General features: G+C 41.2%; 1 protein-coding gene across 1 annotated transcript in view; it reads left to right on the top strand.

Annotated features, from left to right (window-relative positions):
- Cdh6 (cadherin 6) overlaps window positions 1-26,519 on the top strand; it is a 141,687-nt gene that overhangs the window by 64,394 nt on the left and 50,774 nt on the right. Inside the window, exon 2 of the mRNA XM_004642295.2 lies at window positions 18,697-19,042. Within this exon, the coding sequence (XP_004642352.1) occupies window positions 18,815-19,042 (228 nt within the window). The 5' untranslated portion in view covers window positions 18,697-18,814. The remainder of the gene's footprint in view (window positions 1-18,696; window positions 19,043-26,519) is intronic.

The following is a 26,519-nucleotide window of genomic DNA, read 5'->3' as shown; positions in this document are numbered from 1 at the left end:
CAGGATATTTCCTGCTAATCATACATATTTTATTTTCAACCAACTTGCTAGGTACCTTAATTTAAAAAAGAATCCCATAGTAAAGCACTTGCTCAACACGATGAAAGTCCCTTCCTTGAGCAATCGCTATTTCATGACAGCCTTCCCTTATATAGTTCTTTTCATCTCCTTACTTTAAGGGCTTGATTTAGACTATAATTATTCTTGAGACTCCAGGTTAACACTACCATTAAATCTTGTATAGGTGAGTGATAAATTGGAGGCTAACACGTTGTAATGATCTTTTTCTAAGAATTCTTCTTCTTTGAACTCAACCACCATAAAGCAACATGAAGAAATATCCAAATTCCAGAACAAAACCCTTACAATCAAAACATAATGCACACAAAACTACATTGCCAAAACCTACAGATATTATGAGAGATAGTGAATTCCTTCTTGGAAATGATTTCTGTTGGTCTCGTAACGGATGAAGGGAATGTCTAAATAAGATACGTCAAAGCTTACAAATTTTATACTTGGTGGCTTTAACATTTTCAAAAAAGATTTTTGCCTCCGTCTCCATCCCCTCACTGGAAATTCATTGAATCAGTATTCCCTTGATATAATCAATGGCAAGATTTTTTCTATAAGTAAAAATCCTTTGCAGCACAAAAGTGATTTAGCCATCCCACAACATCTATGTTGTGATCAAAAACTAGAGTAAATGGTGCAGCGGCCAGGGTTCGATCCCCAGCGTGTTGTTCCAGCCCCACCCCTGGGGCCGCTGAGATATTGACTGAGACTGGGCATAGTGACACGGGTCTATAATCCCAGTGCTTGGGAGGCTGAAAACAGGAGGATCAAGATGAGTCCGACCTACATAGTGAGACCCTGTAGACCCTGTACTAAATTTAAAAAGCAGAAGAAAAAAATGAGTGAATGGTTAAATTTTTTAAATAAATTATTACAATAAAAGATACATGGCTGTCAAGGCTCTCGTTATACTCTCCATCTTCAAACACACTTACTCCACCTTTCCTGCCTCTTTCTGAAGCAGTCCTAGAAGTTCCCTTTCAGGACTGTCTTTAGTTGTGCTGTTGTGGCTGCCACAGTGTCCTGAATCAGCTCAAAAGCTCTGCCTCTCGTGGTCAGCTGGACTTTGGGAACAGGCCAAAAGCTGGAGGGAGGATGGGTAGACACAGATGAGGTCACACCGTGACACGTTTATTTGACAGAAATCACTATGCGTGGGAGCTGCAGATGCCTTCCACAGGTGGCAAGAGCAGTGGGATTAGTGTATCTGAAGCACAAACGTGCCTGTCAACTGCTTCAGAAAGAGGCGAGGGCAATGCGATCCGCGTGTTCAAAGCAAGAGAAAGGACCTTGATGGGGATTTGGGGCAGTGTCTTTTTTCTGTAATGACAGTTTTCATTTAAACAATCATCACAGTTTTAGCCATATCTTCTGTATCATCACATACTTCAGAGCATCACGTGTCACACCATAAAGGTACACAACTTTATCTGTCAATTCCAAAAATTAATGTTGGGGAAAAGACCAGGTGAGCCTAATCACTTAACTTCCCTTTCCTTCAAAATATAAAGGATGCTGTCCCATTTGTTAAAATTTTATTTTCCTTAGGTCATCCTTTTAGTTGCATTAGATTGATTATCCTCTGTCCAGGATGCAATATCATTTGGTATCATCCATGGTTTGATCCTGAGAGTAATTCATCAACGTAAGTTTTTTTCTTCTCATGCCCCTCCACTGATGGCATCCACTGATTTCCTGATAAAACAGAGAGCTTAAGGAGAATCTGAGGAAAGTGCATGAAGCACATATGTAAGGACAAACACTCCGTCTTTTCAGTAGTGTGGACAGTTGTGATCATGAAGAGACAAGAGTATATGAAAAGAGAACAAAATGTTTCCGTATGTCAAAACTAGAGTGTCAGGAATCAAAGCCATACTGGGAAAAAAAAAATTATGAGAAGAGCAAAGCCCCCAGGCACATTTGTATTCTACCTGGAATCTCCTCTGGCTTGCTGTGAATCCTTCAAGGTCTTAAGTCATTTATGAAGGGTTGAACAGAAAGGGTATTTAAGAGACAGGTGGGCACTGTGAGAACCTGTGAGCCCTGTCCTTCCAAGAGCTGCCTGCATGACTAGCAGTCTACGTGGGGTCCGCGTGGCTCTGCTGTGGATCTGAGCAGCACTTCAGAAAGCTCTCTCTGGAGAGAACTCCAGTGAGAGAGCTCTTTTGCACTTGAGTCAAAAGGATGCCCTGCACTGTAGCAAACCAAGGTTGGTTTCTGATACTTCAGGCAGAGTTGACTGAGGTCTGGAAGCTCCTTAGGAGAACAACAATGCAAAACTCAAGCCTTAGACTCAAGAATATTCACCCCAAAGTCAAACAAAGTGGACTTCCAGCACTGGATCACAAACCAATACTCTAACTCAAAGATTGCCTCCAGGTAGGAAATGGCTAACCAGGTCTTGCAGAGACTGGAACTCAGGTATGGCTTCAGAACTAGAGAGCTCTACACCCAGGCCAAGGCAGCAGGGGTCTTCTAGGCAGGTGGCATAAGTCAGAGAGCTCTTCAGTCTGGTAGCTGAAGTAATGTAATCAGTGCAGGCCACCTAATACCTTATCTTTTTTGGCAAAAGTATAACATTGTTTATTAACAATAGATTTCTGATCAATCAAAAGAAAGATGATAAAGAAATAATCATAAGGACATGAACAAGTTAAAAAAGTTTTGAAAATGCAGTTTTTCATTGAAATTTTTCAATAGATGTCACTTGTGAATACTCAGAAGACAAATTGAAGGTTGTAGCTAAATTGAACCAAAGTTTATATTTTTTTAATTTTTTATATCCAAAGAGAATACAAAATGTTAAAAAAAATAGAAATGATATAGAACTTCACCACCCCTATCACCTTCATCTCTCCAGTTCCACCCATGACAACTGGTCATTCAGGGTCTTCCTCCGCCCTACATTCCTTGGTCCTCTGGGGGATGTATGAACTGGTACCCCAGGCCTTGCCATTCCAAGCAAAGAAACCCTTCTTCTCCTCTGACACGCCTGGATCCTCAGCCTCAGTCTGGTCATCCCAGATAACAGTTGCAGGGTCTGGATCAACTAAACAGACCACCACTGGCCCAGAGGCCACTGCAGCCCCTGGAGCAGCACACCAGCACCTTGCTGAAACCTCAAGCCCTGGAGGCTGATTCCTGTCAAGCCAGAGCCTTAGGAAAAGACACAAGAGGAGGACTACAGGATCCACAGGAGGAGAAGTGTCTACCACCTGATACAGATGAATTAGTGCTCTGCTCAGCATGCTTTCCAGGGTACCAGCTCCAGAGGGATCAAGGCCATTCTCATGTCATCGTCCAGCCTTCTCCCCTGGGATGAAGAATTGCTTTAATACACAGGAAGATGGACAAAGCACACATCATATGTAGGAGCCAGACTAATGCAAGAAAACCAGCAACCATTTGCAAACCCAAAGGGAGACTCTTAAGTCAGCCACACTGAAATCCTGTCCCCATTCATGGCCTTAAAAACTGGTAGTTTCCAAGCTGCATCCTGCTCCATGAGGTATGATGAGCTCATGGCCATGAATACCTTTACTGAATACCAAAAATCCAATGCATTTTCACAGCAAGCATTACCTCTTTCCTGCCTTCCTCACCTCCTGGGCCCCATGTACTCACCACGTATCGAGCATCATCTGAAACCAAGCCGAGGTGAGGAGATCAGATCTAAAGAAGACACGCCTGTGCTTTTCTCCTCTTTTCCCTCTTGCCACATTCAGAAGTTAATCCTGAAGGCAGGAGCATTGGTTCAAAAGCTAGGAGAGGGCCCTATTTTGTATTTCCTTGCCCTGTGTGTTCCATGACAAAGGGTTATTTTTGCCCCATTGCTGCAAATGGGAATTGGAGTTTCCTTCCCACTCATGTCACTGGGGTTAATTCCCCAAGCTTATTTGTCATTCTCAGTAGCTTCCTTGTGTGATTGTCCCTTTGAACATAAAAATGAAATGATAGAGAATAATAACTCCATGAAGTATATTATATATGGACAAGCATATCTAACCAGGAATCAGCCACCTTATTATAAATAAATTATATGCCGAGTGTGAAAATATACAGGTAAAAATCCTAACAAAAGTAACCTTTTCAAATACTTCTAAACTTGATCAAAATTTTCAGGTCAAGCAAAGTAAAGATTGTACCTAATTCCCTCATTCCCAAATAGCTAAAGCTGCATTTTCTGTATATTTTTGTCCATATCCATCAAAAAGAATTCTGGGACAAAAACCCTGTATTGGAGGCCTTTATTGCTGATCCTTTACATCTTAATTAATGGTTGTCCGTGACCTGGAACACCAAGTATTGCACTTCTGGCATTATTTGTTGTTGACTGTGATTCAACTAATTGAAATTTTTTGCTGTGGCTCAAGAAAATGTGAAATAGGGTATTTATAACAGTGGGTACCTGATTTTTATTTACAGTCATCTGAAACAAATTCTACACTGATAACAGAGCCATAACATCTAAACTCAGAATTTCGGAAGCATTTGACTCATAGAGCTGCTTCTGAGGTGTGCCTTGCAATGTGCTTGTATTTTTCTCAATCAGCAGAAATGTTGATGTTATGAAAGTTTTTTAGCTTATTGCTGGGCTGCATTGATGTCTATTAAACAATTTCTAATCAAATTATAATCCTGGATGATCCACATGGAGCCACAGCTGAGTTTGACAGTAGCTATGTTGTACTTTGGCTTAGTTTTCCTATTCAGGGAAACTCATTTCATAATTAGTAGATGTGAAAATGTGCTGGCACTTGAGATTCTTATTTTGTGTGGGAAAATACATCAGGCAGCTCTATTTCCCTTGCCAGATAGAATCAATACAAGCAAGTCAATGGCAGGCATAAGTACCAAATCATACCTTTGTCTAGGTGTAAAGTTTTCTTTTTAAAAAAAAAAATAATAACACTTAGAAGAAAATTTTTAATTTATTTTTGCTTTTTTAAGAAGGCTTCCTGTGATGGTTTATCTTTGATTATGTTAATTTCATTGGCTTGGGAGCAATCCAAGGAATTGGTGGAGCACAGTTGTGGTTGTGTCTGTGTGGGTCGTGGAACATGATTTTAAGTTTATATCTGTTCCTTGACCCCCTCCTTTCTGCCACTGTCCCCCACTCTGCTTCCCAGTACCATGAACTAAGCGGCCTTACCCCACCACACTCTTCTACTATATGGTTCTGCCTTGGAGATTATATACTGAACCCCCTCAAACCATAAGCAAATTCAAACTTCTTCTCCTTTAAACTGTGCCTCCAAGACAGAAAAGCAGATTATTGTATTGCCTTTGGTGATAATTTGACTTAATGATCTTTATTAATATTAAATAGCTCAGGGTTGACCAAATAGGTCAGTGGATTAAAGCGCCTACAAGAGGGCACAGGGGCTGGGGTTTTGATCCGCAGGCCTGCTGTGCTGGACCTGCCCCTGGGGCACACTGAGGAGGCAATTGAGACTAGGCGTGGTGCCACGTGCCTGTAATCCCAGCTCTTGGGAGGCTGTAAACAGGCAGATCACTACAAGTCCTATCTAGTAGTGAGACCCTGAACACCCTGTAGACCCTTCCCTAAAATACAAAATAAATAAATAAATAAATAGCTCAAAGATAGTTGCCTGTTTTCACACAACTTTTGGTAGACAATAATATCAAAAGCAATACTAAATAATACCTATTTCTTGTTTATGTGGCAATATGTTAAATATTTTTATATAATGCGTGCCTTAGCCTCCTTGGATTGCTGTAACTACAGAGCAGGTGGTTTAAAATTTTATTTATTTTTTTTCTTTTTTTTTTTTTTTTTTTATTTTTTTTTTATTTTTCAACAAATAATACACTGCATATATTCTTCTTAGTGGTTAATTGCTGTACAAGATGAGGACTTGTGATCCTATTTACAAACACCATTAGAACAAATCATTCTATTCATTAACAGAATGTAACTATATATCTATCCCAACCACTTTGAATACACAGATACAAAATGGACATTCATCTGTATACCCCATTTTTTCTAAGTTCCGTTATTGAATATTATAGGTGTGTAAACTCAGCAAAATATTCTAAAAGAGTCCAGTAGCCCATAATAGCATTGGGTCTTCTGTTTAACTGGCAATGTCAGAAATTATTGACCTGAGTCCCCCACAGCTCAACTTAACAGCATGGCTTTATTTCTTATAATTTCATCTTCATACTTTTCTGCTGGATGGTTAAGACCAAGGTAAAGCAGGACCTGTGCAACAAGAGTTGTAGCTTTTTGGTCTGAGAAGGTCAATGAAATGCCCTCAGGATTTGTCCTGAGATCCTGTACCTCAGATTGTAGAACCTTTATCAGTGCAGCCATGTGGATGAGTCACGGCCAATGCTTGGCCAATGTGCTCTCTGTGAAAGCCTGAGAGAGTATCTTCTCCCCATGTGACTCTCCTTAGGCCCACTCTATGTCATCGATCACTTTCCTCTTTGGCCCCATAATCTTCTTGATCAGAAAATTTAGTTTAAAATTTTAAAAAAATGTATGTCTCATGGGTCTGGAGGGTAAAAGTACAAGATCAAAGCACCAGCAGATCTGCTGTGTGGGGAGGACTGGCTGCCTAGTTTCTATACTGTCTCTGCACTTTGTTCCCACGAGGCAGGAGGGAGCAAGGGATCCCACAAGATGTCTTTTATCAGAGTGCTGACCTTGTTCACTTGGGCTGTGTTCTCATCATCTTACCACCCCTCATTTCCAGATACCCTTACTCTGGGGATTATATTTTGACATAAATCTTGTAGGAACCCATTAAACATTATAAGAACATTATAATGAACCCATTATAGTGCTGCATCATACTTAGTGTATAACAGACAAGTTGAGTCTTAGGAGAAACCTAACTCAGCTATCTCAACTGGACAGAAATCCCACATTGAAGTCATTCCCCATTTCCAACCAGGCTGTAGCTGGAACGGTGAGTTTCTAGAACTTGGCGATCCTGTTGAGCAATGGTGGGAGTGGACTACAACAGGACTGATGAAAGGCTTTTGTTTGCTTGCTTTCCTAGTTGCTTTCTCAAAAGCACATCTGAATCAAATTATTAATATTGAAATGATTTGCAGGAAAAAAAATCACGCGACTCTTTAGTAAGTAGATCTCCCAAAATAGTCTGCCCTTTAAAAAAAAAAGGAAAGGTAAATACTTGTGCCGCTGAGTAGGCGGCTAATGTGCCTAGTAATGATGGGGATGATTAACTGCATGTGCACATTGTCTTTCTCCAAATGATGTTAAAATTATTTGGGCTATTTTGTTTTTTGACTTTTCATAAAATTGATGTGGTCACTGCGCATTATCTCAGAAACAGTGATTTCATCTGAGCTTTCGTAGGCCATCAAGTGCTTCCCTGTATCCGTCTTTACTAACATGAGTAATCTGGCTTAGATTAATAAAGGAACAAGAGAGAAGCCTAAACGGATAAAGTAGAAAAGTGGGTGACATTGAAATTAAACCCAAAAACTCAACACTTTTCCTTTTTCCACACATGCACTTTTTCTATTAAAAAAAGTTCTGTAATTTTAAGTAATTAAAAAGCCTCATTACTGACCTATTGCAAGGAGGAACCTGAGCATTCTGACGTTATGCCTTCGAGTAGATGAATAGATGAAGGCCATTGAAAAGCGCTTGAGTTGATGACTGCGAAAGAGCAAGCAACAATGAGCAATTATTTGGAACAACTTCCAGCAGGAACGCGCTCTCCTCTGGCCTCCATTGTGTTCTGGTGCCCCATTGTTTGTAATTACACTTGTACCCTGTGACGGCACAGTCGTTAAATTAGAAATTGAACTTCTTTGACAACTGCAGCAAAACTTGACAAAAGATAAATGTGATTTTTTTGTTGTTGCTGTTTCCCTCCTTCTTCTTTCATTTATTTAAGCATGTATTAATTAACTTGTTCTGGCAAGTGTTTAGTAAACATTGAACAAGGGCATTTCTTTAGTGGTATAATTAAAATTCTCTTTTAAAATGTTTTGCATGATATTTTATGCGCAATTTGACTGAACTAAACAGAGGTTCTAATTAAGGTTTTTAAATGAAGGCAATCAAAACTGATACAACACCCAGCATCCCACTAAAACACATTGTCTTCCTGTCTAGTGTGAGTTTAATTTGATGGTCAGTTAACATTAGCCTGAATTAGTTAGGTTGTCCCCACTTTCCCAACCCCCTGTATTTTAATACCAGGAAAGAACTTTTTGAATGGTGCAGTGCCCCTTTAATTGGGTATGCATTATTTATCAAATTACATTTCTTCTAAGTTATTATACCAAGATACTCTGAGAAGCATCTAATTTAAGTTAGGAACCCTCTGCAAATAAAGTGTTACATAAAACATACCAAATGAACAAACTATCCAAACAGCAAGTGAAGCTTTGATTATTTCTTCCTTATACCTCCATAAATACTGCTCTCCTTTTGGGTGAGAAGAGCCATGGTACATTTTCAGCACCAGCAGGCAGATGTCTGAGACACAGGAAAACATCAGGATTTATCCCTTTGTGCACACGGATGTGTGCGTGCACCATGAGTGAGAGTGGGGCGAGATGGGAAAGAATTTATTTTGCCTGTAATGTATTGATTGACCTAAAGTGAAAGATATTTTAAGGGAAACTTTAAACTGTCTTTAAATTATTCATTTTTCCCCTTTTAGAAATGTAAGCAACTCTAGAAAGCAAAGTTTCAGATGGTAGAATTGTTAGTAAGTAAGTTATTTACCAGCTCTCAGGCTCACTGATGTCTCTAATCATCTTTCTTATTTAGTGGGGATTAAAACAGATCCCTCCCAAGTCCTTTCTTCAGACCTCCAGTTCTATACCTGATCTGACCCGGGGTGGGAGTAGAAAATCATTCCCTCTGGCTCTGAACTGCAAAATTAGTCTGCAATCCAAAGGCAGAAGCCGCTGCAACTTTTCTTTAAGGGCAAAATAAACTGTAACCCCCACCCCACAGGGGAGTGTGCCTTATTCTGGGGTTTATCTAGCAAGCGGGCTGCGCTTTGCCCTAAGCCACATTTCCGATCCGGCTTTTGGTCAGTAATAAGCATGTTACTTCGTTACATCTAACGGTTTTTCACAGCTTCGTTTCTTTGGAGTTTGGAAGAGAAAGAAGAGCGCCCTGCACTGGGCAGCCCACCGCGATATCAAAACTGACCGTTCTTGAGTAAAGGTGAAGAAACCAAGTGCGCGGTGTAAGCCGCACCCGCCCGCGCCTCTTGCTCTAGCCTGCTTCTGCCCGCCGTGCTTTTCTCTCCCCAAGTAGTCCCGCAGCCCTAATTTCCTGCTTGAGAGACAAAAACCTCAGAAAGATCACACGGGGAGAGAAATAGCGCCTCAGCTCTTCTAAATGCCACTCTAACAGCTCCTGGTGCCAGTTTGCCTTTAGTTAGTTAGTTAGTTAGTTAGTTAGTTAGTTAGTTAGTTAGTTAGTTAGTTTGGCACATCCATGTCTTCTCAAGCCAAACATTGAAGAGAACTTAGACCTTTGCTTGATGACTCACGGGCACCAGGATGTGTATCCAAGCACTGTACTCGCTACATGGAGCTAACCGCGTGTTCGCTCTTACAGCCATCACTCGTATCAACAATTCATGCACTGACTGATTCTGACACTCAGGCACGCTTGCGTCCGCCCAGCACCCCCTCAGTCCTCAGATGCTTCTCTGGTGTTATTATTTACCACCTGTCCCCGATCTCGGCACAGGCTAACAGGGCCTCGTTGCTCTCCCCGACTGACTTCCTTCCACCTCCAGCCTTGTTCTGCTGGTTGGAGCTGCTCTCTCTCGGCCTGTTACCCCCTCCCACCCCTGTGGATACTCCAGCCTCCAGCACTCCTTGCCTCATCTCTTCAATTTGCTGGGGATTTAGAAACCTAATGATAAATTTGTTCAAATTTTGTCGGAAATGAGTGTAAATAAAACCTAGATGATGTTTCCATGAGCAAACTACAAATGAGATAGTGGATATAACGGTTAAGAAGGAGCCTCTAGATTAGTGGGGTTTTATCCAATTTCTGCCTCTCACTAGCTGTAAACCCTTAAGCGAAGTATCCAGTCCCTCTAAGCCTCTGTGTCTCATCTCTAAAACACAGGATAAGAAGATGGTCCCTATCTCAAAGGATTACTGTAAGACTTCCATGATTGAAGGGCATTTATCTTATTACCCAGCACAGAACAAACATTTGTTTGCTGTTCTTATTATCTTATAAGCTTTAGGACAACTATTTTTCCTTCTTGGACACCTGTATTGAAAATATCTTTGAGGGAAATCATAAAGAGGCAGTTCTCTGCTCTCAGCTGCTCTGAACGCTTGTCCCGTGGGCAGCAGCCTGGCCTCTGACTCTTTCACATGGGTTCGGAGTGAGGACACCTGAGTCTGATGCTTCAGCTGGGGTCTACTCACTGCATGACCTTGAACAAATTATTCAGCTGCTCTCCGCTTCCATTTCTCATGCAGAAATTGAAAGAATATTGTCCACCTCACAGGACTGTCATGAGAATTAAATGAAAATACCTTCACGGTATTCTTAGCGTGGTGCCTAACACAAAGTAAATTCAGGAACAGAATATAGCAAATGTCAACCAGTATTGTTATGTATGAGTTAGCATTGCAAAAAATTATTTTTAAGCAAGAAATTGACAAAAGATTCGGACAACTAGTCTTCGGCAAAAAATAGCAGCAAAAAAAATGAAACATCTCTACTCTTCATAACAATTTATATAAGTATAAAGTTTTAAAAAATCATCTATGATGTGCAAAGTTGGAAGCTACCTACTCACAAACCCAGTTATGTGATTCCTTTTGCAATTGAATAAGGATTTGGTCCCCCAATCCCCACTACGATCCTGTCTCTTGTTGCCCCACAGCTCCCAGCTAGTACTTCTCAGCCTGTCTTTTCACTAGTGTCAAAACAAGAGCAAATTCGTTGAAATCTTGGAATCACTAATGCCAATTGGTTGGTGGCTTTCAACATCTCTCAGTCTTGTTTTTTTTTAATTTTTTTATTATTATTTATTTATGTGTGTGTGTGACCAGCTCAGCCCACCAGGGGGCGGGGCTGGCTGGCATGTGGTGCTGGGGGATTGAACCGTGGTCCCTGTGCTTTGCCAAGCATGTTCTAAGTAGGTGCTTTAGACCACTGAGCCATCTCACCAGTCCTTTCAGTTTTGTTTAAGCTTCACTGTCTTCAGTGGCTATGTGTCATCCAACAGGATTAAGGCAGCCAGACAGCCCTGCAGACTAAGTCCTGTGGACACAAGCCCTTCATACATTTCTGAAACCTAAACACACAGTCTGCTGTGAAATACTTGGAATTCATACCGGGAGTAGCCAGTTAAAAGTAGAAGACACTTTCTTCCCCTTTGTTCACATGAGTAAATCTTTCAGGGAAGGACATGTTCATGAGTTCAGAGGCCTTCAAGAGCCAGGTGAAAGGCATAAGAAAGGAAGGCAAGTGGGTCTGCGAAAGCCATAGTGGAAGCAAGGTGACAAATCACAGCAGAACACAAGGCCCGAGGGCGGGGACACAGAGAGGGAGAGCGGGGACTAGGGTACGCCAAGAGGCATCTGCCCCCTGCAGGAGGCGGGACTCCACTCTAGAAATAGAAATGTCACTAGAACTTTCAGCATTTCAAGCTAAGTCAGAAATGGGGATTTACTGATGTTTGAACATTAGCAATTGGCTTAAGTTTCTTGATTGTAAAAGGCAAATGAAAAGTATACAAAAGGAATAACACAGTCCTAGGACGGCCCGTGCGTATCATCTGCTGAGAGGTCCTCTGGCAGTTAAAGTAAGCACTGACATCTTCAAGTAATAGCTAAGACCTCACTTGAACTCACTTATCTCCTATGACACAGGTGCTATTAATAGATAAAGAAAATTGAGGCCCCCTATTCATCCAGTGAGGGTTCAGCAAAACTAAATTTCTGACTCAGATGTATATGGAGGCCAGGATCTGGTCTCATCCACATCGGGATGCTTCTCACCACCATAAAATGGCTTGCACTTTTCCCTCTATGTGGAATGAGAACTTTGCATTTTCTGATTCACATTCATTTCTCTGTCCTCTGTGGGCATTTCACAACAAATATTCCTTGAGCCTCAACTACACAGAAAACCCCATTTTATGCGCTGTAACACATCTGATTTTTATCTTCATTAATCTAATGTGTGAAATATGATTTTTAGAACAAGGGTAACATTATTGAAATGGCTTCATCTGGAGATGCATCCGTTTGCAAGCAGATTGGCATATTATCCACAAATATAAACATTTACAAAAAAATCAGGCATCATTTGATGGCTGTTGCCATAATGATTCATTGGCACAAGAGAAACGCTACATGGTGAGAGATGCCAAAGCTGTTTGCCACATTTCAGTGGAGTTCATTACACACATGAAACGGAACCAATTTTACTCAACAGTGACTTTGACATTTACAGAGAAATGAAATGGAGGCTTAGAAATGAAGACTTCATGTAAAGTCCCTACCAAACATTTAAAGTTGGTTCTATCCTTCTGTCAACACTTGCAGAAGATCTGCCATGGCTTTCAGATTTATTCTTATTCACAGCAGGTGGCAGCCAACTCAAAACAAAGGTCCTTAGGTGATGGGAAAATTGATTTTGAGCAAGCCTAATTGGCTATAAAAATCTTCCCTCAGAATAAATAGCACTATATTTTTAAAGATTTTACTTCTAGGGAGACATGTTTCTCTTTGGCTTCACTTGGCTTAAGTCACTCTGCTCTACTATGCTGATTCTTTCCTAAGTTTTAATGTAGTAAACACCATCTTCCTCCTCAATGCCCCCAGAGTGGGGCTAGCAAATTTCAGGCTCCGTGTTGGAGTGCATGGGTCAGGAGAAATGTGAAGTAGTCGTTAATAGGCAGCTGTTTTCTACTTCATTAATTGCATAACACGAGAAAATGTGCCAAAAATTAAGAAGAGATTTATGATGCATACACAGTCTGAGTCACTTTTGTCCTCGCTGGGACAAAAATACCTGACACTCACAATTTAAAGAACTGTATTTTGCCTTAGATTTTAGTCCATAGTTGGCTGGCTCCAAGGCAGGATGGCTTAATAGAGGGTGAGGCGGAGGGAAAGGTTCTCACCTTACATCAGCCAGCAAGCGGAGAGGGAAGGGAAGAACAGAAGGCAAAATAAACCCTTCCAGGCGACAGGCTCAGCAACCGTCTTTTTCAGCCGGTTTCCACCTCGTAACAGCCAGGAGGATATAATGCCCCTTAATCCCATTGCTTCCAAAAGCCCCGCCTCCGAGTGCGTTCCTAAAGCCTTGGGGGTTGGGGGACATCTACATATAAACTACAACATATGCTAAGAAGTCTTGTGCTTATGAATTAAGATGGCTTCAGCGTAAGTTGTTCAGTGGGTTAGGATGACTCAAGTGTAGAAAATAGTTGCAGAAACATTTTCTGGGGTAGCTTGCAAAGGATTATACTGCAGTATGTATATGCAACACCATTCATTGAAGAAACAACTTCATAATAGAATTGAAAGCATTCTTTTACTATCTTAAAATACGGTTCAGTTCTTTTACATTCTTACAGTGCAGTTAAAGTGTACTAATAACATCACTGAATGCCTATCGTGCTTTCAGTGGCAAAGTTTAGGCTCTGAATCCTAATGAATGAATATGTCTAGTGTAAACTTGTAAGCCTACGTAGCATTGAGGTAATATTGTCCTGATTAAATTAATCAAGAATACTAGAACAATGATGTGCTGACTCTGAATTCTAAAGTTTTAATGTAATTATTGCTTTCACATAAGTCTAATATTTATTTATTGTTTGTCTGTAAACAGTGCAATGGAATCAGTATCTGAAAACCAAATAATACAGTTAAACAGTCAAACTGTTATCAAATAAGTCACTAGAGAAGCAATTCAATCAGTAGAGAATTTTTCTAATTAGCATATTAATTATTTGTGAATGAAAGGTGGCTCCAGCGCCCTAGAGAACTTGAGGACATTGTAGTTTGTCTTTTCATTCTACATATCCAATGACATATTTTTATGCAATTAATTTCCAATAATATAGGGAAAAAGGTTTTGCTAATCAAAGGAAAACATGGGCTCAGCTTCTGCATTAATTAGCACACATTCTAAATTGGTAGAACCTAAATTAATGAGGCCCAGGCTCCTCATTAGTAGCATTCATTGAATAAAACTGGGACTTGACTAAGAACTCTTGTGAAGATTAAAATACATATACATATTGTCTGTGGGGCAAAAAATTTTCAAAGTATGCAATTATCAATATTATAAGAGCCTTGCACTATCTATAAACACTTTAATCATCTCCTACATGTCACTAAGAGGAGGCTTTTGTCAAACTTGAGACTTTTTCTGGATCAACCACTTTTGTACATCAAATTTCAGGGCGTGCAAATGATTGCCTTTAAGAAACAGAAAATTCTCCCTAAAAAAACCAGATCCCAATCAAAAGTAGAGACATGTCTTGCTAAACTATCATTAAAATGTAATTAGGCGGTTCAATTTGAATTTTTATGGAGTTGTTTCTGTTTCTAATTGATTTGCTCTTTAATTCCAAGAGGAGATGAAACAGGGGAGCAAAATGGTACACCGTCTTCTTTGTTTCGCACGCAAACCCTTATCTCGTCTTCTGGCTCTTTGCTGAGTCATTCACTGTGCCGGCAACTTTAATTTCAGTATGTATGTGTCCCCGCACTTCCTTGTCCTTCCAGCTTGCGTCCTGACAACTATGGAATCAGCTCTTCACTTGATTACTGCTTATCATGTACTTCACTTATATTTTGGCTGCTCAAAAATCGACAGCTCCCACACTCCACAAAGTTGTGCTTTGATGAAACGCTTTCCTTTGCCTGCATCATGGTCATTGGGCATCTTGAATGCTGTTTTGTTTTTGTTTTGCATTATAGAACAGGCCTGTTGTATGTTCATTTTCTTTACATATCATGTTTTTAGATTAAGTAAAATCTAAACTAGTTATATTACTCATTTTAATTACATCACATTCTTCCGATGAAACAGAATCATATCAGCGAGCTCGTTACCAGTACCATTTATACAAAGGCAATTAGAAAATTGAATCTAGTTCTGATTTTTTCTGAGAGAAAGACTTTTTTTTTAACTGCAACATAATCAAATGGAAAAGGAAAAAGTGACATAGATCCTGTGGATGTGCCAGTCCTCTAGTAAGCTTTCCTTTTACCTGTGATCATTCCCTTCATGCAGGTGACGAAACATTTTTGTTTCTCTTTGTCTGTACTGTTACTATTAAATATGGAATTGAAATCCACACAAAGGAAAACAATTAGCAAATGAACTCATTCTCATTTTAAAGTGTTTCTATTCTTTAATTTTAAAAGGATTTTGCTTTGCGTACAGATGCTTTCTGAAAAATAAAAAAAAGTATTTTGGCCTTAAAAGAAACTCATTTTTTTTTTCAGAAAAAAGAAAATGAATAACTCACTTACCTTCTTCAGACTTTGACAATATGTTATAGATGGATTTTATATGTGCAACACAAATTGTAATAATAATGGTAATAAAGTAACTGTTAATTTTAATATCTTTCTAAGCTCTGGGCCCCATTCTCAGTGATTTGTGTATAATAATGTATTTAGTTCTCACCACTCCCTGAGGAGGTAGGTACTATAATTCACCAAATGTACAGCAAACGGCACCGGAGCAGAATGAGATCAGGTGGTTTTCCCAATTCACAAAGACCTCTTGCACAGCCTACACTTAAACCCAGGCCAGCACTGCCTACTGAGAGGCATTAGTGAGAATTGTTAAATTATATATTTTTTTCCAGAAATTGTGTTTGTTTCTTTTATACCTCTAGAGATGGAGCTCAAAGAGCAATGAGCTACATCACCAGCCTCTTTATCTTTTTAGCTTTAGAAAGGATCTCATTAAACTGCCCAGGCTGACCTTCAGACTCTCAGTCCTTCTACCTCAGTCTTTCAAGTAGCTGAGATGCCAGGTGTGCACCCAACAAGTCATATTTTTAAACTATAGAATTGTACAGAGAGGCCCGGCGAGATAGCTCAGTGGACTAAGTGCCTGCTTTGGCAAGTGCGGGGAATAGGGTTTGATCCCTTGTTCCCACATGCCACCTCCCCGCGGTCCCCCCCCCCTGCAGGTTGCACTGAGCTGGTGACCAAGTCCCAGCATGGTGGCGCACGCCTGTAATCCCAGCACTGGGAAGACTAAAAACAGGAGGATCATTATGAGTCCTAGCTGTGTAGTGAAACCCTGTACCAAATGCATAAATGGACAAAAAATAAAAGAATTGCACAGAGAGATCTAGTCATCTAAAAGCTAACATCAAATGTGAATGGACCACAGCCATTCAGTTCTACCTCTTGAGGACAATGTGGGAAGGCTTTCATTTTCAAGGCCTAGTCTTGTCAAGTTGACAGAAGAATAGGATTTTAACAAAACGAGGTGTTATACTTGGGCACGCCGCTTATATTTGCATCACTTTAAAAGCTCATTACCAACTAAGAAAAAATGAAATACTTGACATTTTGGTATCTGTGATATTAAAAAGAACTAATATTTAATATTCAAGTGGCAACAGCTTGCAGAGTTTGCACACAACACCCACGGGGATCGATTTTTCTCTAAAGCAGCCATGAGGAGTCAGCCTTTTAAGCAGCTGACACCTCCCTTCCCTGCGTCCCTCTTCCTTGCCAGCACCACAGAGCACACGCAGAGTGCAGCCGCAGACGTATAATTCTTCACTGCAGGATTTGTCTTTGCAAATAATAGAGAATGTGGGAAATTAAGAAAAATGTAATTTCCACTGAATCAATCCCAGTGTAATCTCGAGTTCTAAAAATGAATAAATACCTTCTGAGAGCTCTTTGCCATATGCCCTCTCTGTCCCTTCTATGCACCATCCACAAGGAGAGAGAAGGATCGTCATTACCTAATTGATCATCAGTCACTCCACACCTGTACGAAGGCCGCATAATGACACGTTAGTGTTGCCTGGCATTTTTCCAGCATGACTAATTGTCACAGTACTAATTTGCTCACCTGTGGAATTTTCAGCCTCCCAAGTCTGCTGTCAAGAAGATGCATAATAATGGAATACAGGTTTTAAGATGCTGAATACTGTGAAATCTTTCTCTTCTCTTCCAACAGAAAGCTTTCAGTGAGACACATGTTGGATGGCTATAATTTCTCATGGCTGGTGCAGAACACAGAACTCTCAGGCACTTAGGCACCTATGCAATAGGATACTAGGAACCAAGTGAACCAATTCTTTTGGCCTAATGTACTGATCAAATTACCAAAACTATGTTAATCTATATGATTTAGAATGAATGCCCTAATTTAGTTATTGTTAGGTTCCACATTATAAAAGCTTTTTTTCTAATTGTTGTTGTTTTAATTCAAGAAAATATTTCCCTGTATCAAGTACTAAGATAAAGGAGTCACTTGTTGGAGTTTTCTTTTTTTTCTCCCCTCAAGAAATGTGGAAACATAGTCATATCTGATTTTAACTGCAATAAGCTAGCAAGCCAAGTTGGGACATCTTTGCCAACCTGTCTGGCTCCAGGATATTTTAAATGGTGGGTTGTGTTCTTGAAAATTAATATTTGCTGTGGAAAATTATTGCCCGCTTGCATAATAGCTGACTTTTCTGGAGGTTTGCAGTCAGTGGCCCTCACTCTGATCCTGAGATGATATGTTCCATGCATCTGAGAAAATTACATAGAGATTGTTTGACAATTTTAACATAGCTGCTTGATTGCTTATGATATAAGTGAAATTCAAGTATAAAATTCCAAGGGTTGTCTAAAGAAATTTGAATAGAATTGCTCGTTTAGTTCTTACAGGCTTAAATATCAATCTTATGCATGTTCTTGACCCACCCTATCATGTCAGAATCTCCTGAGCGTAAAGTGTCAGGTCAGCTTTGGAAAATGCAGGCATATAAAAGGTTTGCAAAATATCACTTCAGGAGCCTCAATATGCTAATCCGTGTCCCGAAGAGAAGGCATTCGGTCTTTTCCAACCTTGTTTGACCCAGCTGTTCACTGCATCACAGCACATCTCTGCAGCCAACGCCTGCAGCATAAGCTTGGCCGTGCCTCGTGCCTGACGCATCCCCAGTGCTCACCGTACTCCGGCGAAGTTTCAACATTATCCACTTTCAATTGAATTTAAACTGTCTGTGATATCCTTCGCCTTGGACTTGTTCTCGAGGATAAGTATGCAAATAGAATCAGAAATACGAACTCATCTCTTCTAACCAGATCTCAGCCCACACATTTCGAGGTAAAAGAGTAGTGAAATAATCCGTTCTGGCAAGTTGACCTATAGCGATGCTGTGACTTAAGATGGGATTATTTTTTTAAGTGATAGAAAAAGAGAAAAGGAAAACAGCAGCTTCCTACTCGGCACATGTCTTCCAGTGAGCGTATCTAAAGAACATTTTCCTCAGTTCAAAATTGATAGCCAACTTTTTTTTTGTTGTTTTGCTATTCAAATTTCTGTCCTCTTTTTCCAGCCTATTTGCTTTAACACTGAATTTTAAGCATCTCTAAAAATGCTTGATATGTTATTATTCTTTCCAGATATCCTCGGAGAGCCAAGCAGGGAACATTAAGGAAAGGAGAAGGGATGAGGCTGCGACCCGTGCTGTGAGCCCTAGAGGGAGAGGCGCCTCTCCAGAGGGAGGGGCCTGCCGCCAGCATGAGAACTTACCGCTACTTCTTGCTGCTCTTCTGGGTCGGCCAGCCCTACCCAAGTCTCTCCACGCCAGTATCTAAGAGGACTAGTGGTTTCCCGGCCAAGAAAAGGGCCCTGGAGCTCTCTGGAAACAGCAAAAATGAGCTGAGCCGTTCCAAAAGGAGCTGGATGTGGAACCAGTTTTTTCTCCTGGAGGAATACACCGGATCCGACTACCAGTATGTGGGCAAGGTAGGCTTCCCGGATGCGCCGGGTTCTGGGCTGGACAGCCTACAGAAGCCACTGCTAGTAAGGAGGCAGGGAGGGTGTGAACTCTTCCCCAGCAGGGAAGAATTGTTGCTTATCTGGTGAGACTTTTTTTTTTCACTTGAGTAGTTTCGGGAAGAAGATTGTAGCAAGAAGCTGAGAAAGGTTAGCAGTACAACAAAGAAAAGAAAATGCTCCAGTGGAAAATGAAACACCCACAACCATCTGCATAGGATTATCACAAATCCTTTAATTTTACTTTAGCTTGAAAAATGGGGTCCAGAGATTCTATAAAATTGGGTGCATTAAAAATAGGAATAAAGCGATTACACCGTATGGGAAGGAAGATGCCTTTTTTTCTCATTTTAAATGCAAACATTCTGAGTTTGGGTTCTTTGGATAAATTCAAATGAACTGCTTCTTAACTCTGTTACCTGTGTTGCCTGTTGTTGGCAAAGCCGAGCCCTGCGGGTTAGATATGGCAGTGGCTGCTGCGATGTCTTATCTCTGGTAATTGGCAAGGACTAGATGTCTTAAATTCTTATGGTTTAATTATAGCAAGATTGACAAAAAAGAGAAAAATGGTTACATAAAGGTGCTATTTCTAAATAGCATCAGACCATTTTATTGACTGTAGGCAGGAAAGTGAGGGAAATGGTTTATTATAGCACAAACCGATTCCTGGAGCCGCGGCAGAGAGGAAGCTCTGTCCAGCTGTCACTGTGAGTGTCACCGAGATTGCATCATCAGCTACCTCACTGTCGCAGAATGTCTGCATACTGCCAAGGTGTGAATGAAGGGCCAGTGCACATTCTGCATCTCACACGGTGGCACTGATAAGGAAAATCATTGCCACACATCCTATACGTAAACAGGCAGTAAACATAAAATACAGATGATACAGTGTCTTCCTTTATGATCATAGCTTGGATTTTTTAGATACCTATATTAGAGTCTCATGAAAATAATACAAACTTTGAAGATTCCAAGGGCTGAAGGCCACACTTCAATCTTTGATTAAATATCCCTGAATAACAGTGTGCAAAAATTCTCTTTAAGTATTTACCACTACAAATGAGGGGAAAGCCAACCATGGCTTCGGCTGAGGTAACCAGGCAATGTTCCAGTGCATTGAATTATTAATGCAGAATAAAGTAGGAGAGGAAGTCTTCAGTGAAGGGGTGAGCGGCAGCGCAGGTCCCCCAAGGACCTAGCCACGTATCTGCTGTGAAACTCACACTGTGTAACTACCAGGGAGAGACGATTCATTTACTTGTACTTCATTTCCTCTGTGAAACTTGAATAACCCTGTGTTAATAGGGTGATGAATATTTTTAAAAACCTTAAACTCTTTGAAGCGCTTTTTACCACCCAAATGGCATTATTGCTATAGAAGTTTACGTTTTTTTAAAAGCGCTTCCTCTAAGCAATTGGTCCCCAGCCCCTGCTTTTTTTTTCCCCTTTCTGTTTATCTTCTCAAACCATGGTTCCATTTTAAGATCAATAATACTACAGATTCTTAAAGAATGTCCAGGAAATTTGAGAACACTGGAAGAATCGATAAATAAAACTGCACAGAAATCAATTTTACTATTATATTTGTGAGAGATAAAACACGGCCAGAGGACAAGGTGCGAGCCTAACCCTGCCTCTCCAGCTGCCACTTGGTGCCCCTGGATGCGTTATTAACCTTTCCAACTATTGGTTGCTGCATCTAGAAAATGTAGACAGTTAAACTTACCAAATGGAATGGCAGGATGGTTTCAACGAGACAACTGTTGTAGTCGACACCTAGTAGGTGCATAAAGTACCTGTTACTGGTGACGACCCACTGTGTGCATTCTGTTAACTCCAGGTGCAATGCATTGAAATGGCCTATTGACCTATATCGCTGTAGGAGAGAATCGCTCTCATTAACACCCTCCGTGGTTAGAGAATGGAATCATGATAGAGCCCTTCAACCACCACAGTGCTCACCAGGCTCATTGGGTCGGGAGGGATTATTGGCAGCTAGATAAGCGTCCCTGGCTCCTCGTCCTCCTCATCCTCCGCTCTCGCCCATCCTCTTTCCCTCTCCTCACGTGAGAGGAATTAGCCGGAGGAAAAGGCATCCAGGGTCATCACTGACGCTGGTACCGCTGCCAGTACTGCTGCGTGCGTTAGGAGCAACAGGCGCTCTCCAGCTGTTGAGGCGGCATTTCCCCAGCTGCCTTTGAAGACAATTTTTTACTATAACTAAAAATATAAAAAGTTTGAAAATAGATTTCAGAAAAAGGAAAAAGATAGTTGTTCCTTATTCCTGACCCAAAGACGATCAGACTTTAATTGACTTGGAAAAAAAGGAGAACGTTGATATGGTTATCCGGACCCACCATACCAGAAAACTTTGGGGAGAGAAAAAGGATTAATGTACAGTGAATTCCGAAACTTTCCCGGTGCCCAGAGCTTTTTTTTATAGTTTGCAACATAGTACTGTAATCATTTGAAAAAATAATACACATATGTTTTTTAAAATATGGCACTCTTAGCCACAATTATGTACAATTGGAATGTGTGTATCGATCGGGTGTGGCACAGCGTCTCAATCAGACCTGACACCGCCCCTCTTTTTACTCTTCCAATCTGAATTTTACTCGGTGGTTGCTTTGCGTCCCTGTCACCCTGGGATTGACATCACCAACAGGAATGCAGCGCCACCTGCTGTAGAAACTGTGCATTACCTTGAGCTGAGAATTCCCAGGAGGGCCGCGGAAGGTCACGTGGTGCTGTATTTTCCGTGAAATCTTAGAATACAGTGTTTCCTGGTGAGTTGCTGGCTGCACCCTGTATTGCCTGCACGCACACTCTGGAAACCATGAAGCTATAACTAGATCGGTATACAAAAGTGTGCGAAGGCTTAAAAGCCTGTTAGTCGTGCTAGCAACCCTACCAAATTATTCAGGACCTGCTGTGGTTGCCTACATCTGATTAGTTTAGGGCTTGCCCAATAGCTCAGGGTTGAAACCCCAGCTTGCCGCGCCGGCCCCACCCTGGGGCGCTCTGAGACTGCGACTGAGACGGGGCATGATGGTGCGCGCCCATAATCCCAGCGCTTGGGAGGCTGAAAACAAGAGAATTACTACGAGCCCGATCTATGTAGTGAGACCCTGTAGACCCTGTACCAAATACAAAAAAAAAAAAAAAAAACCTGAAAAGACTGCTGTGATCTGTATGTGGAAGGATAGAAACCTTAACTGGGGAAAACCAGTGCTGTTGAGCAGGTAATACTTAAAGCTAAGGAATAAGATTTTTTCATTAGACCCATTTGGGTTGATTTTCTCAAATTGTCTTGGGGTCCTAGTGATAGCAGACACTATGATGGAAGATGGGATAAAATGGGAGTAGGGAGGGGAAAAAAGCTTTCAAGTGTAGAAGGAAAAAGAAAGGGGTGCACAGGAGGTCACAAGACCCGAACAGGGAGCAGTGGGGCCCTTGTGGTAATAAAACGAGTGCAGGCGAAGTCTCCGGCGAAGCTCCCGTGCACCCCGCGCTGCCGCCTGCCTTCTGTCTCCATCCTGCCGTATTCTTCCTGCTCCCTCCCGCGTGAGCTTAATGCAGGACCAAGAACAGGGGAGGGTCAGGAGGAAAGCGCTCCAGATACTAGAAGTGGTAAGAGCCGGAAGCAGCGGCTAATCAGGTCGTGATCTAGGCCAAAATGTCAACAATTCTGTGCCTACAATGGTGATGGCAGGAAGCAGCAAAAAACCAGAAGAAGGAGTTTCTTTGGCTAAGCATTTATGAGCTTAAGAGGTAAGCGAAGCTGACGTGGGGACAGACCATTGTATTTCTAACAGGCATGACCATTTGGAGACACTTCGAGTGGTGTTAGTGTCATCAGATCCCTAAGAGCCTGCTAGACATACAGAATCTCGGTCCTCCCTCCGATCTTACTCACTCCAAATCTGCACTTTAACCAGGTCCCCAGGTGAACTATTTGCACATTAAAATTTGAGAAATGCCGCTTTTCAAAATAACTTGCCTGCGTCTCACCACCCCAGAGATTCTGATCTAGACGGTTTCTAATTAAGTATTGATGATTCTAATCGGTTGCAAAATTTGAAAACCACAATCCTGGGAGGATTTTGTTGCCAATCATGATAATAAAATGCAGCAGGTTTCCTGATAAAGGGGGGAAGCCACAAACTATAATGGAAATATGAAGTAGAGTGACCAGCCAGGCTCTGGGGTTCCATGGAGCTTCCGAGGAGAGGTGATGATATTTGAGCCCTACCTTAAAATCAGAGCAGAGAGGGTCTCCCCAGGACTTCCCAGTTAGTAAGATGTAGAAGCCAAAGAAGAGAAAAGTCCAAAGAGACAAAGGCCAAGAGATTCAACAACCACTGTAATGAAAGTGTCACTGCTGATACAGTACACAAGAAGGTGCATGTTTTCCTATCACTGACTGAAGAGAAATGGGTTTGATTTTTGTATAGAATCCACTTGGGTTGTCTTTGGCTTAGGTAAACTTTATAGAAAAATTGGAAGGATTGTAATGTCACATTTTCAGAAATTTCACTACTCCCCCAGCCAGCTTTGTGTCATACAGAAATGCTTTGATGAGGGTAACAATAACACTGGCATATAATCTAAGACTGTTTCATACAAAAAGAAGACCTTGGATAACTATAGATACAGATTAGACTTTTGAGCATGTGGGTATTCATTTTTTTAATGTATTTAGAACAGGGTCTATGTGCTCTCACTACACATATCAGACTCATGGTGATTCTCCTGTTTTCAGCCTCCCAAGCACTGGGATTACAGGTGCGCTCCACCACACCCAGGTTCAATCTCTGTCTCAGTGCACCCCAAGGGCAGGGCTGGCACCGAATGCCCAGAATCGAACCTGGTCCCTGCACCTGCCTAAGCAGGCACTTTAGTCCACTGAGCTATCTGGCCAGCCCTGTGGACATTCATTAATATAGAGATGAATGTACTAAAATCTCAGAATTAGGACTGGCTTTAGGCAAAAGTTTCAGACATTATTATTAAACAGCTCTTGGCAAAATCTTCCCCACTTCATCTTCCACAATGTTTTTATCCCTGCCTTCCATACAATGTACACATAAGACAAGTCTCCATTAGAAAAATTTGGCATGCTTTTGTTTTTCAATAGAGTTCTTATTTTATGGAATTTAATAAATTCTATTCCTATATACGGATGTTAGGATGTTATCTTTTTGGAAATAAGTGATAATTTCCTGGGGGCGGTGGTCCGAAAAAATTGATAGACTGTGTTTTTGTTTTCTTTTTTTTAATATTGTGAAAATTTAGGTTCCACTTGAGGCCTTAATATATGGATTTTTTAAGGGGATTGGGGTTACCAGGAGTTGAACTCAGAACCTTGCACTTGCCAGGAAGATCTTTATAACATGACTTTCTCTTGAGTCTTTAAAGTGTACCCAACCCAAGGAAGTCAGTCTTCTCAGGACATTAGATTGCAATGTTTTAATGACCTATAAACATAACAGTTATCAGCCATTTATACCTTCATAGTTAGGAATGAGCACTTAGTACCTATAATTACATGATCCAAACTTAGTAAACATAAGCAACATTTGATCCATTCTAAAGGATCACTTAAAACCTCCTGTGGTTAAAAATATTGTGTTATTTTATTCCTGTATTATCATTTTCTTGAAAGGAACATAAACTAAGGAGTAGAATCCTGCTGCCGCTAACTTGATGGATGACACAGATCATCACTAAACCACTCATCACTTCAGACAGCAGCACCAGATTAAAGTTGCTTCGTAGCTGGCATTCGCTGAGCATCAGTTTCCCCAAACGCCGTGCTAAACTCTTTGAGTGTATTGTCTTATCATGTCTCACTATGGCTTGCATATGGCTGCCCCCCCTCCAAAACTTGTGAAATTTATTTAATTTAATGACATTCAAAAGTTGCAGGTGGCTGTGTTGCAGAGGTCCCACCTTTACAAAGAGATTAATGTAGGTGCTTCCCCTGAGAGGGCATAAGTCACAGCAACTCATGAGAGCGTCTTTGTGACCCCTCTGTTCTGCATATACCTACTTGTCCTGCTTTCTGCCATAAGCCGAAGCAGAACAAAGCCTTCAGCAGATTGAGCAGGTGCTGTGGCACGAGGCCCTACGACTTTCGCACCTCCAGAACCACAAGCCACATAAATCCCTTACTTTTATAAATTAGCCAATCTTGGGTGTTCCGTTCCAGCCACAGAAAGTGGAATAACACAGAGCCTTGTGGCAAAGGTCAGACATTAATATTATTTATGTATTTGTTTTACACATGAGCATTCCAGGGCTCAGAGAAGTTGAGTATTTGGGCCCACGGTCTCCAGGACCCTGGAAGTTGCACTTGGCTGTCTCACCACCCCATCATTCCCTTATTTCCCCTTTCTGTGCACCCACTACTTGACAGAGAACAACCCCCAGGACATGCTTGGGCATCAAATGGTTGCATCCCACTCGGTACCACAAATACCTAACTGCAAATCTACTGTGTGAGCTCCAGGGGTGGAGGGGAACAACTGTTTTTGAAAGACTGCTTTTAAAGAGCTATACAAATAAGATTGTGTTATTATTATGGTCATTGCATTTTCTTTTTCATGATTCTAATTTCCATAGCACATCAGTGATATTCAAAATAGTTACGGTGTGAAAGTATTTTAAAATGAGATAGACAGCTAGTGATCTTTTTGGTCATTGTGATTTTTTAAAATGTTTTTTTCTTTCCTTGATAACCTTCTCTACACTTCAGTTCTGGTTCAATGACCTGCAATAATCTTTTCTCCCTGAGTCAGGGCAAGTGTTCTGGGCCCGTCTTTCTTCTTCATCATTCAAAATTAATGCACAGCCATTTAACATTTTTATATCTCAACTGATTAGTGCGTGTAAGAGAAAGCACACTCCCTGAATGTACTTTTTCAAAATGTTTTGAGAAGTGCCTTCACAATTCCCACACTGGTGGCAGCAGTCCTCCTTTTGCGGCCACCGTCACACAGCCAGTTTCACATTCTTAGCGATGAGAGCTTCAGTTTGCTCTCTGATGCTGAGAGAAGGTCCTGGATAGCAGCAGTCTTCCGACTTTTGAACTTCCTCTTGTGCATAGCAGCTTACATGAACAGCAGAAAGGTTGGGATGTCTGACCTTTGCCATAAACCCAAAGGTAACCGTTTCACTGGCCAGGCCACGGAACACATGAAGAAACATACAGAAAGTGAAATAAAGAGCCAATCTCTAAAGCACCTGCAAGCAGACACAGGGGCCAGGGGTTCAATCCCTGGGCCTGCCGAGCTGGCCCTGCTCCCGGGGTGCACTGAGACAGCAATTGAGACTGGGTATTGTGGTGCACGCCTGTAATCCCAGCATTGGGAGGTTGTAAACAGGCAGATCACTACGAGGAGTCTGATCTAGTAGTAAGACCCTGAACACCCTATAGACCCTT

This window comes from Octodon degus, unplaced genomic scaffold, assembly GCF_000260255.1.
Source record: "Octodon degus isolate 3935 unplaced genomic scaffold, OctDeg1.0 scaffold00149, whole genome shotgun sequence".
Lineage (NCBI taxonomy): Eukaryota > Metazoa > Chordata > Mammalia > Rodentia > Octodontidae > Octodon > Octodon degus.
Note: the sequence above shows the minus strand (reverse complement) of the source record. Positions and strands in the feature narration are given on the sequence as shown.